Raw genomic sequence first — 15,156 nt, 5'->3', positions numbered from 1 at the left:
AAAAAGTTTCCTAAACACATTACATTTTAGGAGCAATCGAATACGAAAGCATATTAATAAGTGAAGAAGGTGAAATTACTGAGCTGATCAGTTCATTTGCGAACGCAACGTTCAGTGAGTTGGAAATGGGCAGTTACTACAACTTCAGTGTAAAGTCAGTCGGTAAAGAGGGCAGGAGCAACGAAATATACAGCGAAGTTTTCTCAACTCAAACTGGTAGTTTATTGTTGATTGCTACATATTAGTTTGTAATTTAACTTTATTAAAAGTCTTTAAAATGCAGGGTTGATGTTTATCCTAAACACAGCATAAAGAAATCAACAGTTGTTTACAATTTAAAAAGCGATTGTATTGTATGTATTGTTCTCAACCTTGTATTAATTTCTAATACACCTACTAGACTCTAATTAAATGTTATTTTTGTCACTTTTGCCTCGATTAGATAATGCACTTCAAAATGTTTTGTTTTGCTGTAATTCATTATGTTTAAAAAGACTTAATAAACTATATTTATACAAATAGTTCGTATTATGTGATTTTTTTATGCAAAAAATCTCAACTAAAAGTGTTTATATAATCTGTTGATACAAAACAATTTTAAGCTCCTGGCAAGCCTGAGGGATTAGAAGTTGTGGGATTAACGACTTCTTCCGTCAACTTGAACTGGGATGACTTGTACGGTGAGTTTGGTAGTTAATATACTAATGTATACTTTCATGCTTGCACTTATTGAACACGGAAGTTTAAGTAATTTAATCTCATGTAAAAGTAGCTTATTTACAAGTAATACTGACGTTATTAACTAAATAAAATGCGCATAATAAACTTAAGACCTTAAAACAGTTATTTTTTTAAATTAAGTTACATTCTTCTTTAATTTTGTTAGGCTACTTGAGTTTGTTTATTAAAAAGTTTTAACTCAACTTTTATTATCACTAGTAAAATAAGCTTATATAACATTGTCAGCGTATTTACTTTAGATCCGTATATAAACTTTTATACATTAACATAATAATTTAAACGAATACCATACATAACAAACACAAGAAATCCAAACCGAACAACTTGACAAACATACTTTTAAAAAAACCCAATATTTATCAAATTTTGTTAGCAAACAACATTCAGCATGCCTGGAGCATTTCGCTCTTTTAATCAAACAAATTTGAAACATTTTTTAAACCGTTGTTTATTACTAGTGTCCAAGACAATGAGAACTCTTTTGTTCAGACAGTAAACTTTAATAAATTTTTAGTAAAAACAAAATTATTGTAAAAAATACAATATTGCTTCTTTACTTCTTTCTTTACTACTGTCTTTGAAAAAATGAACATATACACGATTTTGTTTCACTTGTACTTTCGTTTAGTAGCAAACTAGCACTACTGTTTCACTAGTAAATGAAAGCATGTACTTGTTCATATTTTCAAGTTTAAAATATATTATTCAATTAAATATATATTCAAAACTTATTTAATCAAACAAATTTAAAATGTGTACAATAATGAAAACAACGTGCAATTCAACTATGTTATGAAAACATCAACAGGAGCGTTCACATACCTGGTTCAAGGTGAGGACATGGCGGGGGGGTTCGCGGGTGAGAGGGAGGTCCACAACTCCTCCGCACTCATCAGGAGCTTGGAGGCGGGAACGAGGTACCGGTTCGATGTGAGGGCAAGTGGTAAGGAGGAGGTGTCGGGTCCGCCGTCAGATCCCATCTACTTCTACACCGGTTACTTGATTTCAAATAAGCTGAAAATAAAAAATAATAAAATATATGACCTTATTAAGTAATAAAATTCTAATAAATAAGAAACACTTGACTACACCGGTTACTTGATGTTGTTTGTGTTATAGTGAACTGTGAATAGTTGAATTATAGAAAACTGTAAAACTTTTTAAAAATAGTAAACTTAAAGTATATGCAATAAACTAGACTAGATTAGTGATCCCATTTACTTCTACACCGGTTACTTGATGTTGTTTGTGTTGAACTGAAAGTAGCAGAAAAGTTTCATGACTTCTTTAATTAGTATATATTCCATACGATATTTACTTCTACACTGGTTATTAGATTTGAAATGAACCGAAAAATTTTTTGGAATATTTTATTACCTTTTTAAGTAGAAGACTTAAGATTTAAGTGATACAATATGTACTTCTTTACTGGTTACTTGATGCAACTTGATATCAACTAAAAGTAGAGCTAAAAATAGTAGAAATGTTTTATGACTATTTTAAGCGGTATATTTAAAATTTATGTGCTACAATATATACTTCTTGAGTGGTTACTTGATATTCATTGAAATAAACTGAGAATAATTAAAAGTTTTTATGAGTTTCTTAAGTTAATAATTTAAAATATATACGATTCAATATATAGTACTATACTGATAGTTACTTGATGATGTTTGTGTTAAACTGAAAGAAGAAGAAACATTCTATGACCTTTTCAAGTGGTAAAATTAAGATATATTCCGTAAAATATTTACTTCTACACTGGTTATGTGCTAGCCTGTGTTAAACTGAACTGAAAGTAAAAGAAAAGCAATTTGCATAACCTATTTTATTTTAACTTATTTGTTTACATAACTTTATTTTCAAGCAGTTTTGGTAGTCTGATATTCTTTGTTACTTGATATTGTTTGGATTGAGCTGGAATAAGTAAAAATCAAAATATAAAAGTTGTATGACCTTATATGTTTGCGATTCAATATACACTAATGTGCTAGTAGTTTGGTATTTTTTATGTTAAAATTCAACAAGTAAGTATTACGTTTTAAAAATGTTCGTCGGTTTTTGAAACTTTACTAGTACTGTACATAAGTCTAGATTATGTTTCAATGGTAATTAGTTAAAGACTCGAGCTGATTTTTTATTGATTAATTTTATCGAAAGTTTCATCTTAAGTTTTAACAGTTAGCTTAATAGTTAAGCAAACATTTTTTTTTAATTATAATATATTAAGCTACTATAAGCATGCATAAAAACCAAGCATTTAAAGAAGAAGTCGAACAAAGCTGTAGTATTTCATTTGTTTCCTGTTGCTTTAAAAATTAACTTACGTAACTTGTGTTTGTTAGTCGGTTTTTTAGCAAACCGAGTAAACTTTCTAAACTATTGAATTTTTTTTAAACAACATAACATATAACATTTTTACAAATTAAAAAAAAAATACAAAGTGTATCTAAGTTAGCTTGGTAACGACAGTTAGTTTAAAATTGATATAAGCATACATTATAATAAAATAAATCTTACATGTTTTTATTCAAAAAATAAATTAAATAAACAGTGCCGGACTCACCAAGTGAATTCTCAATAAATGAAGTTAGTAACGACTCCGTTGTAATTTCTTGGACTAACACGAAAGGTAACAGTTTACTTTAATTATATATAAGTGTTTCATAATCTAACAAAAATTGTTAAAAATAGCTATCTATAGAAGTTAACAAAAAAAAAACCAAACGCTTTAAATAGACATCTTAAATTAATTTATGGACAAAAAAATATCATTACTTAGGTAACACCTATTCGATAAAGACAAAATAGCTTATTTTTTAAAATACGCAACATAGCTTAATTAAGAATAAATATATTTATAATGTTAATTTCTGATAAGTTTCACTAAACTTAAATGATAATGAACTATATTATATACTGATCAGTCAAATTACTGTTTAATATACTCATGTTAACGTCATAAATTTTTTTAACGTTTCACATTTGAAGTTTATTACCTTTTAAACTTAGTTTTTGTGTTGATATTGCTCTAAACTTTTTTGAGTTTTTAATGTTTTATTTAATGTTTAGCTTTTTTTAAGGATAACTTACCTTACACTAGTTTAGTGTTTTATGTTTTTACAGTTTTTGTTAATATTTTTGTGACAACTTTTTGTTCGTTTTTAGTAATTAATTACAACTTAAAAAAATAATATTAAACTCAAAAAAAAAAAACTTATACTAGTTAGTAGGTAATTTAGTTAACAAATAATTTTAAAACTAGCTTAGTTTTGATTTTTACACTGTAGAACTGCAAAAAGCTTATAAAAAAGTTAAAACGACAACAACTAGCTAGCGTAGCCACAATAATATAAATCTATTAACCCTTATGGCATCTACATATCAAGCTTTAGTATAAACTATCATACCAAACAAGCCACGCAAGGACAAAAAAAATTTCATAAATTATGGCAGCTATGCTTTATAAAATAAACAAATTTTCAGACATTAAAGACTGACACTTTTAAATGTAATATACACTTTTGTAAATAAACTATAAGAATTAATTGAATTTTAAACACCCAACTGTAATGTTTTTTCTAAAAAAACAAAAACGATTTTTTTTTAAAACTCAAAGCTACAACTTAGCCAAGGCTTTCTGACGAAGTGAAATACTTAAACAGTGCTAATGACTTTTGAACGCGTACAGCTCATTAAGCGTATTTCGCTTGCGTTTACAGCAATAAATAAACTGGTCTGATAGGCGACGATGATCAGATTGCGGCCGTCTTAAGTGATAGAAATTAACTTTAATCGCTTAGAGCTAAATTCTATTTCCGCATGTTCAAAATTTATGTTGCGTTGTGTTTTAATATAAATTTTAAAAAAAGATATTAAATTAAAAAAGTAACAGCTGACAAGAAATATAAAAATTAAATTGGAGAAGGCTATCGTCACGACTTTAACTAAAGTAATTTTCAAAAAGTTCGATAAGATATATAATATGATATTTAATTTTATTAAAATTATAAAATTTCATTAGGTTGACAGCACATTCTATACCGCTATTAAAAACAGACAGTTTAAAAAATAAAATTTTGAAGAAAAAAATATCTAAATTTAACCTTCTATAAGAGATAAAAAATATAAAAGAGACAAAAATAATAAAAACTTAAAGAAAGAAATTTACTTTATATATATAATTCAATGAATGTATGCAAGAGATTAAGGAAGAGATCGGTGGACGAGTCCTTCACCGGGGACCGCTTTATCTCGTACTCGTACTTCCATGAGGACATGCTCCGCAGGATGAAGGTGGAGCAAACATTCGACCTCGACGACGTCGACCTTCCGGGGGCCTCGGACGCCATGGTGACCTGCCTAGACTGGTCGTCCGACGGGCAGGCGCTGGTGTGCGGGCAGCGGGGAAACACCTTTCACGTCCTTCGCCCCTTCGGGGAATCCCTAAGAGAGGGAAAGTTCGATTGCGGGGAATACCGCCCCCAGTGCGTTTCCTTCATGCCGGGCAGCAACGACAAATTTGCCGCCTGCCTGCAGCGGTCAGTGGTCTCGACGTGGCTGTTCGCCGGCACGGACCACCTGGCCAATCACGTAAAAGTTTTCGATTTGAACAGAAAAATCCCCGTTAGAGAGTACAGCTACTTTGGGTCGGCGAGGAAGGTGCGAGTAAGCAATCAAGACTCGAACAACATTTGGTTCAACGTTAAGAGGAGCAGTTGCCTGATCGCCGAGGCCGACGTCAGGGAGAATGGCTTCAACGTGACAAAGTACCGCGTTTCCGACGAAGCGGGCTGCCTGAGGGACTTCGACGCCAGCCCCGCGGACAACAATCTGCTGGCGGTGGCCGACTTGAAAAGGGTGGGGGTGTTCGACAGGAGGTCGGTTGCCAAGCAGCAAACTCCCGTATTGTTGCTGGACAACCTAGTGGACGAAAAGGTGGCGCACCGGTGGCACGTGTCCGACGTGAAGTTTCACCCGAACGGCAAGGAGGTGATCGTAAATTTCTCGCAAAAGTACAACTTCTCTCACCAGGTGTTCGTGGTCAACTTGCGGGACGGAAGCTCCAAAAAGCTGAATGTTCCCACGCAAAGCTCCCACATGCGGCTGAAGAACCCGTCGTTCCTGGGCCCCAGCGGCCGCCACCTGATGTTCGACCTGTGCCTGAACAACTGCCAGGTGGTGTTCGACTGCAGTGAGGGCAGGTATGTTGGAAAGCTGCAGTGCGGCGCGAACGACCTTCCGCTGTTGAGTTTCAACACCGTGAGCAGGCCCCACCCGAGGTTCTGCTTGGTGGCAACCGTGGACCAGTTTTTTGTCAATCTGGTCACCCCGACTATTTAAAACTTTTTTTAATGTGTTTCATTGATAGTATTGTTTGAGTTTTTGTCGATGTTTGTTTACTTGAGAATTTAGGTTTTTTTTTGCCAAAACTGCCTTGCATTATTTGAAATTAATTTTTTAATTACGTGTAATACAAAAGCACGGTCGTTGGTGATTTATGCAACTTTGTATTAATATTCTAAAGTAACTAAAATGAAATTTAATTTTGAACAAATTCTTTTCAGGTTCAAAAGACTATGAACTGGTAGCTTTCACGGTCGAAGACAAGTTTAAAGTTTCTTCCATCAACTCCACTCTGAACACAAACGACACTCTGCCAGGGTTGAAGGCCGGAGTTTACTACGAGTTCACGGTGTTGGCTCGCGGTTTGAACGAAATCCTGAATTTGGAAGCTTCGGCGTTCATAACAAAGCAAACTGGTAGATTTATAAATGTACTTTTGCTTAAAAATAAATTGAACAGTCTTGTTAAAACTTATTATTTGTAAGTTTGTTGCTTTATTTTATGTTTGTATTCTATTATTTGTACTTATTAGCATATTCATGTATAAAGTACTTCATTCAATTTGAACTATTTATTTTTTTCACTGTTCTTGCTTTGCACTATTAAAAATTCTAAAGAGTTTACTTAAAACTTTACTTATCATTTCTAGCAGCTTACACATTTTGCATTTTCAGTGCCAAATCCGCCTTACTATGGTAAAGTTTCAAACACAACTGATAATTCTTTCCATATCGAATGGTCGCCTTGCGTTGGTTAGTAAAATAAAAATTACGATTAGGCTACGAGCAAAAATGAATAAAATATTTTTTATTAACTTAACTCAGTAACTTATATTTAATTCTTAAGTTTACAATATGAATTAAACACTTTTCAATGAAAACAATTTTTAGATATTTCAAAATAATGTTTATACAGATACCAGCAATCATTTATATAAATAAATAATATCGAATTTTACAGGAGCCGCGTCGTACATGGTGCGAATTATCGGAGAAGTGGATTATGAGCTCATAATAATCGAGTCGACGGACAAAAACCACTTTTCGTTCACCAACCTGCTGCCTGGAACCGTCTATAACGTTTACGTCACTTCAGTCGGTTTCGAGGGGCAGATAAGCGAGGAAAACTTCATACTTTCCGAAGCTACTTGTAAATATTTTTGTTCTAAATTATAAAACAGAGTTTTTCTAAAACAACGTATGTGTACGGACAAAAATAATTAATACGCCTAACAGACTCAAAAAGTGGTTTAAAACTCTGTTTCAAACAACTTAATTTTACGTTGATTGATGTTTCATTTATTTATCTTCAGATCCATCCGGAGTTGATTTCGTTGAAACGAAATACGTGGAAGCAACTAAAGTCAGCCTGGCATGGTCGGAAGCCCCAGGTAAGAACAAACATTAAGCAAACTGTTATAGAGCAGCTAATATGGATTAGTGTCAACTTGATAATAGTACTTACTTTATGGTCATTTTCTAAAACTTTATTAACTCCAAGGTTAAAAAAGATTCGAACACTAAACTAAAGTAATGTTAAAATCACTTTACTTGTAATTAATAAATTATGAAATAAGTACAAGGTTTTGCTACCGAAGTTTGATTGTTTTAAACTTTAATTTTTTTTTTACAAACACGTGTTGTGCTAGACCAAAATCATTATCTTCACTAAACAGTTTTTTTTCACCAAATGTAAAATTTAGTAAAACTTTGTGATACATAAAAAAGTGAACGCCAATTAACAAAAATAAAGCTAACCGCCAGGTGGAGCTAGCTACAATGTATTAAAAAAATGCTAACCACTTAGCTTAGTGCCAAAACTTTGCAAATATTCAACACATAAACATATCACGTGAAAAAAATAACCGCTAGGTGGAGCCGCTTACGACGTGTTCGTGAAGGAGGCGGACGAGATCTCGATGTTCGACACTCCTGCGAGGCTGTTCACTTCGGATTCCACCAACGTAGTGGTGGACGAGCTCGTGCCGGGAACCTACTACACCTTCCAGGTTTTCGCGGTAGGAATTCGAGAGAGGAGGAACGAGAGAAGTTCCGCTTCGCTGACCACGCAGACCGGTTGGTTGTTTTTGAGTTACAGAAACTATTGTTTTATTTTGTATTTAATTATGTATTATATCATTTACTACCTATTTACATATTTGTATTCTTATTTTCATAAATTTTTCATTTTAAGCTGATTAGTTATTAAGTTAGACGACTGTTTAAAGTATGGTATTTGATATACTTGTTTTTTTTTAAACTTTATAAATTTTTTAGTGACCAACCCACCAACTAGATTCGAGTCGAACAACATTCTAACTCATTCGGTTGATCTAAAATGGGATAAAGTTTCAGGTATGACTATTGTTTACAAATATTTTTAATCTTAAGAGTAATACAACAAGTATAAAAGTACGTTTTTTCGTGGCAATTCTATTATGCATTAAGACAGCAGTAATTGACAAGCAAAGTCTTTTTAAAAAGTTTGTTCATATTAGACTTTCAATCAACAATTCTTGGTTTATCTTCTAAAAAAGGTCTGTTTTTCTTGTTTTAAAAACTCAATAAAATAACATTTCTGATAGTTACAACAAAACAGCAAACAAGCGACTACTAGTAATTTATTATACAAATATGTAATCCGTACAGGCAACATAAATATGTTGCCTGTACGGAAATATGTAAACTCGTATGTAGCGTAAATATGTAAACTCAACAGGCGCGGCGAGCTACCTGGTCCACTACGAGCTGGAGATGAGCGACCTGCACAACTCCACCAACATTTTGAAAACCGACCAATCACAGATCACCTTGGACGGGTTTTCCCCGGGCAACTACTACTGGGTGTCGGTGAAGACCATCAACCACGAGGGCTTCGTCAGCCACGGGAGCAAGGCCGTCTTTGTCACCACTCGTCAGTTTTTATTTATTTATTTATTTTTATTTAAATGTGCATTTATATTTGGCTGTCTAAAGTGACGTGGCTAAAAATACTTGTAAGTAGAAGCTGTACTTTTTTATTTTAATTACTTTTGACAACCAATTTAGTTGGTAGCTTTTTTCCCTACTAGATAATATATACTAATTTTTTTAACTGCTATTATAGTGTTTGTCTTTTCAACAGCTCCTGACGCAGTTACTGGGCTGAAAACCTCGCAAATCACTTCAACGAGCATTGTTTTGGCTTGGGAGAGACCTGCAGGTAATGAGAATGTAATTGAATATGTTTATTTTCATTTCAACGCTAGTTTTATGTTAATTATATATATGAAACCATCATAACACTAAAAGTATTGCCAGAAAAAAGACTAAAAAATTTGCCTACATACAGTAAAACAGTTATGTATAAAGTTTGTTTTTTAAACTTGTTTAGTTTTATTTTAAAGTAGAACCTTAACAAAATTGGTGTCATTATTGTTTTAAAAACATTATAAATACTTTCACAATAAATCTTAAATAAAAAAAAACAGTCACTATTTCTCTGAATAGTAAAGTAAGCAGCACTTTGAAACTTTTCGCAGGCGCGTGGACGTACGAGGTCAAGACGGTTAACTTGGAAACTCAGGAAGAAGTGCTCTTCCAGACTCCCATTCAGAAGTACAAGGCTGACAACCTGGAACCGGGAACGGAGTACCAGTTCCAGGTGACGTCGGTGGGAATATTCCAGGTGAGGAACTCCATCACGAGCACCAACCTCACACAGCAAACAGGTAAAATGTTTTCTGTATTAGAACTTGATCCTGACTAGATTATTTTTCAAACTTTATAATACAAGTTTATTACATTCATATTTCTAAAGAATATTTTTTTACTTTGTTGCAGCTTTACTTTAAAGATCAACTTTTCAAAGTCTTTTGAATTCTTGACAAAAATAAGTTCGAAATTATTTAACTAATTGAACCCTAAGATTTTCATATTATTAACTTTCTAGCTCCCCTACCGCCAAACGACGTGCGCTTCGACAAGAGAACAAACTCCTCCATCGCGCTGGAGTGGTCTTCGGTGCACGGAGCTCAATCCTACGAAGTCTTGTGGGTGGACGAGCAGGACAGCATTGTCGGCAGCTTGGTGACGGAGGAGAATGTAACAACAGTTGCGTCACTGGAAGCCGGCGAGCACTATTACGTCATAGTGGAGAGTTTGGGAACGAACGGGACGGTGTACCGCAGAAACAACAAGCTCAAAGTGCAAACGAGTGAGTTACTTAAAGTGTTAAGTTTTTGAAAATTTTCTATTAGAGTTAATTCCTTTTGTATTCATTTTTACTTATTTTTTAAGAGAAAATTATCAGAATTTATGTTCAACTTGTTTATGTTAATATTTATATATTAATAATTTTACTTTGATAGGAACAAACCCACCGAGCTACATAGAAGTGTTCGATCAAAGTGAGACTACATTGAGTGTGCTGTGGACACCTTCAAACGGTAGTGAATTATTAAAATTTTTGATAAATAAAACTTGCTTGTAATGATTTTTTGATAATATTAAAAAATTAAAAAAATGTCTTTTATTTAACCGTATTGCACAAGTGAGTTTTTATTCGCAGGTGCGCGCGACTACCAACTCATCATCGACTCTCACGACAACAACGAGCTGCAGCAGACCATGAATTCCCCGGAATCGAAACTGGTGGTGGACGAGCTGCAGCCGGGGGTCATGTACGACTTGCGGGTCAGGTCGTCGGACCACGAGGGGATGCTGAGCAAGACGGAAACGAAACTGACCAGCGTTCAGACGGGTGCGTGTTTTAAATAATAATTTTCTTTGGATTTTTAGGTAATAATCAATGAATTTAGATCTTTAATTTAATAAAAGTATTCCTAAGATTTTAATATAATTTTATCGTAACAGTCCCAAGCGTACCAACTAACGTTCAAGTTACAAACTCGACCACAAACTCAATAACAGTGTCTTGGACCCCATCGCGCGGTAAGATTTATTCCTTGTTACCACACTTGTGTAGTATTTCTTACAAAAATAAAAATCTTACTTCTACAACAAAATAAAGCTTAACTACTTATTTACAACGGTTTTTTAAACAGCATATGCCGGAACTGCATAGAAATGCTTTTTAAGTACATTGATTTATGTCCAAGCTTTAATACTGTTGTGTAGGTGCGAAGACGTACATAATCAAGTACGGGCCGACCGACAGCGATGAAACCGACACGTTGAGAACCGAGGAAGCCCACCTAGCGGTTGAAAAATTAGATGCCGGATCCGAGTACTGGTTCGAGTTGAGGAGCGTGGCGATGGACGATCTCGTTGTTGGAGGCGCCACGGAGCAGATGCTCGTCACTACGAGTTTGTTTTACGTGTTTTGGTGTTTGTTTGTAAAAAAATCATTTTTAAATGAAGCAATTTTATCTAGTTCTACCACACGTTTAGTGTTGCTTTTTTTTTCATCATTAATTAGTTTTATTTAAAATAGGTTCTTACTTTTATTTTGATATTTCACAGCTCCTGCCACTCCGACAAACTTACGCGTTTATGACGTCACAAAGAAATCCGTGTACATAGACTGGAACACTGTAAAAGGTTTGCACTAAATATACTTTAAAAACAATTTAAAAACTTTATTTGAGCATATACTTTACAATTTTTGCTATAAACCAGTCCAATTGTATATTTAAATAAATTTTATGATACCATATTTAACTTGTTATGCTATTAAAAAAAAACACACAAAAAGTTAATAAAACTTTTTTTATAATACTTTTTATAGGAGCTGAAGAGTACCAGATAATACTCGAGGCCATCGATTCTAAAGACCTGCCAATCAAAAAGTTTTCATCGAAACTGTCACGTTACGAGCTCAAAAAGTTGAAGCCGGGCCAAATATACGAGATAAGAGTAAAATCCATTGGCATTAACTCGATTTTCAATCACCAAGCCAGTGAGCCTGTGAAGGTGCAAACTGGTAGGTTGAATTTTCTACTATTTAAAAAGTTTTAGATAACTTATGGTTTTTTTTCATTTACATGTAAAACATATAAAATAGAGTGCAGTATGCCATAATTGATCATTTCAGAAATTTATGACTGAGTATAAATTTTTTGTTTTGCAGGAATATTAGCCCCAGAGAACCTGACTTCGTCCGAAATTACACCGAATTCTTTCAAGCTTGATTGGAACGGCGTACACGGTTAGTGTTCATAAATGTGTAAAAAAAAATATTTTTTAATGTTTCAAAACAAATTAGATATATTTCAACAATGCTTTTGAAATTTTTGTAATTTTTTTAGGGAAAATATACAAAGCTTAGTTTGCAAATTACGGCATTTAATCTGATTTTGAACTAAATTTTAGAAAGATTAGTTGAAAAAAAATATTAATCAAATTTTTAAACAATTTACTTCGCAGGGGTGCAAATGTACGAGGTGCAGCTGACCAAGGAGGGGCTGAAGGACAACGTGGAAGTTCACGAAACCATGGCAACCAGCATGAGGTTCGACTTCCTGGAACCCGGTACCGAGTATTTCGCGAAAGTGCTGGCCCTCGGCATCGGCAACTCGAGGGGAGACCCGTCGGATGTGCTGAAAGAAGTCACTCGTAAGTTGCGATTGTTGCTGTAAATTTTTGTACAAGTATTAACAGAACCATAGTTTGACTTTACGTGAAAGTTTATAAACAGTTTCACTTTTCTTCACTCATACTTAAAAACATCATTTAAAATTTATTCATTGTAAAATTTAAGTTACGATAGTTGAATTAGAAAGAATAATCTAAAACTGATTCCTACTTCACCTTCAAAATATTAATATCGTTTTGATTATATTAAAAAGTTTTTATAAAAACAGTGCCCGATGCACCGGCTGAAGTAAACGTTACTGACGTCACAACAACTTCCGCCGTTCTCACCTGGACCAATCAAAAAGGTTTATTTGTAATTCAATTTTTTAGTTGCTTTTGAACGGTAATAAAGCATTAGTATACCTTTATTTTAAAATAAATTGTATGTTTGAAAAAAACTAGAATGAAAATTATGTTTTTTTTTTCTCTGTGTGTAATGAAAAAATTCTTGTAATAACTTCTCCTTTTCTACAAACAACCATGAACAATAAACATTTTTCGATTTATTTTTGTAATTAGCTTTTCTAACACCTTTAGGAGCGGTGTCATACAGTCTGCGTGTTTCACCGACCGAAGCGGGAAACTCCTCGAAAATAATCCGAACCGAGTTCACCTACTACAAGGTAGAGGGTCTCGATCCGGGAACCGAGTACTCTTTCAAAATTTTCTCCTTCGGTGAGGCGACCCATCAGCACGACGGAATGAACCCCGCCCACAGCGAAGTCGTGACGAGACAAACAGGTTTGTTTGTTGAATTTACTTTTTCAAAAATAATTATTTTCACTTTCAAGAATGTTTGAAACTTTTAAAGCTAACAAGTAGAGAAAATTGAGACTTATAAATAACACGCGAAAACACCAATTTGGTATATGCATTTTTTTTCATAAAGTTTATTATAAAGTTTACTATAGAAAATATAAATATATACCGTTTCTATTAAGAAGCATACAAAATTTTTCATAAAGTTTATATTTGCAGTTTGCTTGCCTCCCGCAATCGTTTCGACGTCACAAGTAAAAGCCACAACCTTCAAAGTGACATGGACTGAAGTTGAAGGTAATTTCGTATACGTATTTTTTCCCTAACTATTATATTCTCTGAGTTGTGTGCCAAGTTTTGGAAACTTAATTTATTTAATATTCAATTTTTCGCTTACAGGAGCTACCAGACAATTAACGTACATCAACTAACTGAATCTCAAAAATTTGATTTGTATAACAGGTTTCAGTAATTTAAGTTAAAAAAACTTATCCTTTGCACACAGGAGCTGCCGGATACTCTCTGGAGATCTCGAACGGTGAGCTGAACTTCACTCAGACGCAGATCTTTTCAAACGAGACCGAAGCTCTCGCGGAGTTCCTCACCCCGGGGGTCGAGTATGACGTTGTTGTCAGGACTATCAACTACGAAGAAGTTTACAGCAAAAAGAGCGCTCAGCTTTCCCAGAAGACACGTTAGCTAGATATATTTTTAAATTAAGTTAAAATATTCGACCTTAAGTTGCAAAACTTTTACAAAAGCTTGAAAAATACTCAAAAATAACATTTTTTTTTTTAAATGAGCTAATGTTTTTACTTTGCTTTAATTTTAATATGTTTTACTGAAACACTTAAAAATATTCAACTTGTTAATCTTTAAACATTTTTAGCACTTTTTTTCAGTATCGTCATCAGCGGAAAACATTCAAGCTGTTGACTTTGGAACGGACTTCGTAAATCTTGAATGGGATGCGCTTGAAGGTTTAAAATAAATATTTTTAATTTAATACTATATTAAAAACTTATATCAATACTCTACTTATCATGCTAAATTTTGATCTAAGTATAATCTAAACTCAATCGCATAATTTTAACTTAACTATTTATAAGGCATGGAAAGTTACGAAATTTTCATGAGAAACCTGGACCTGGACACCAACAAGACTTTCAGCACCAACTCGACGTCGCTCGACGTGAAAAACCTGCAGCCCGGCAGCTTGTATGACGTCACAATATACGCGTACGAAGACGGTGTTAAGCTTGACCCGGGAAGCACAGTTTTCGAAATTTACACAAGTTTGATGTTTTTTTTATACAAAATTGAAAAAAAAAATTTGTTATTTTTTAGATTTACATGATTTTACTTATGATGTAAACCACGGTTTTATTTAAATTAGATTATCGTGTTTATGTTTTTATTTTGTACCTTTTTCAGAACCATCGCCTCCCACTAACTTCCGAGTTGGAAAGATCACCCACTCTCAAGCTTCATTCGCGTGGGACAAAGTTCACGGTGAGCAGTTTAATAAAACATTAAATTTTTTAATAAAAACAATAAAGTACTTAAACAAACCATTCAGTTTTGTTACAAGCCTTTTGTTTAATGATGCGAAAAAAACTAAAACTCATATATTTCTTAAAACTCGTTTTTTCCGAAGGCGGAGTGAGCTACACGGTGGAGTACAAGCGGATGGGAACGAAAAGGATGCTGCGGAGGACGGTGGAGGAGGGAGCGA

At 33.8% G+C, this 15,156-nt stretch overlaps 1 protein-coding gene across 1 annotated transcript in view; it reads left to right on the top strand.

The window, feature by feature from the left end:
• LOC145833037 (tenascin-X-like) overlaps nucleotides 1–15,087 on the top strand; it is a 40,094-nt gene extending 25,007 nt beyond the window's left edge. Inside the window, exons 41-69 of the mRNA XM_082940239.1 lie at nucleotides 31–216; nucleotides 603–680; nucleotides 1,550–1,735; nucleotides 3,296–3,373; nucleotides 6,309–6,503; nucleotides 6,762–6,839; nucleotides 7,048–7,236; nucleotides 7,400–7,477; nucleotides 7,959–8,162; nucleotides 8,364–8,441; nucleotides 8,806–9,000; nucleotides 9,211–9,288; nucleotides 9,608–9,796; nucleotides 10,018–10,281; nucleotides 10,436–10,513; nucleotides 10,636–10,827; nucleotides 11,205–11,393; nucleotides 11,550–11,627; nucleotides 11,815–12,009; nucleotides 12,157–12,234; nucleotides 12,453–12,641; nucleotides 12,890–12,967; nucleotides 13,200–13,403; nucleotides 13,641–13,718; nucleotides 13,927–14,115; nucleotides 14,324–14,401; nucleotides 14,531–14,716; nucleotides 14,856–14,926; nucleotides 15,079–15,087. Coding sequence (XP_082796365.1) covers nucleotides 31–216; nucleotides 603–680; nucleotides 1,550–1,735; nucleotides 3,296–3,373; nucleotides 6,309–6,503; nucleotides 6,762–6,839; nucleotides 7,048–7,236; nucleotides 7,400–7,477; nucleotides 7,959–8,162; nucleotides 8,364–8,441; nucleotides 8,806–9,000; nucleotides 9,211–9,288; nucleotides 9,608–9,796; nucleotides 10,018–10,281; nucleotides 10,436–10,513; nucleotides 10,636–10,827; nucleotides 11,205–11,393; nucleotides 11,550–11,627; nucleotides 11,815–12,009; nucleotides 12,157–12,234; nucleotides 12,453–12,641; nucleotides 12,890–12,967; nucleotides 13,200–13,403; nucleotides 13,641–13,718; nucleotides 13,927–14,115; nucleotides 14,324–14,401; nucleotides 14,531–14,716; nucleotides 14,856–14,926; nucleotides 15,079–15,087 — 3,968 coding nt within the window. The remainder of the gene's footprint in view (nucleotides 1–30; nucleotides 217–602; nucleotides 681–1,549; nucleotides 1,736–3,295; nucleotides 3,374–6,308; nucleotides 6,504–6,761; nucleotides 6,840–7,047; nucleotides 7,237–7,399; nucleotides 7,478–7,958; nucleotides 8,163–8,363; nucleotides 8,442–8,805; nucleotides 9,001–9,210; nucleotides 9,289–9,607; nucleotides 9,797–10,017; nucleotides 10,282–10,435; nucleotides 10,514–10,635; nucleotides 10,828–11,204; nucleotides 11,394–11,549; nucleotides 11,628–11,814; nucleotides 12,010–12,156; nucleotides 12,235–12,452; nucleotides 12,642–12,889; nucleotides 12,968–13,199; nucleotides 13,404–13,640; nucleotides 13,719–13,926; nucleotides 14,116–14,323; nucleotides 14,402–14,530; nucleotides 14,717–14,855; nucleotides 14,927–15,078) is intronic.
• The last annotated feature ends 69 nt before the right edge of the window (nucleotides 15,088–15,156 follow it).

Source organism: Thalia democratica, chromosome 4 (assembly GCF_965202585.1).
Source record: "Thalia democratica chromosome 4, ktThaDemo2.hap1.1, whole genome shotgun sequence".
Lineage (NCBI taxonomy): Eukaryota > Metazoa > Chordata > Thaliacea > Salpida > Salpidae > Thalia > Thalia democratica.
The sequence above is the reverse complement of the archived record's forward strand: the minus strand, read 5'-3'. Positions and strand labels throughout refer to the sequence as shown.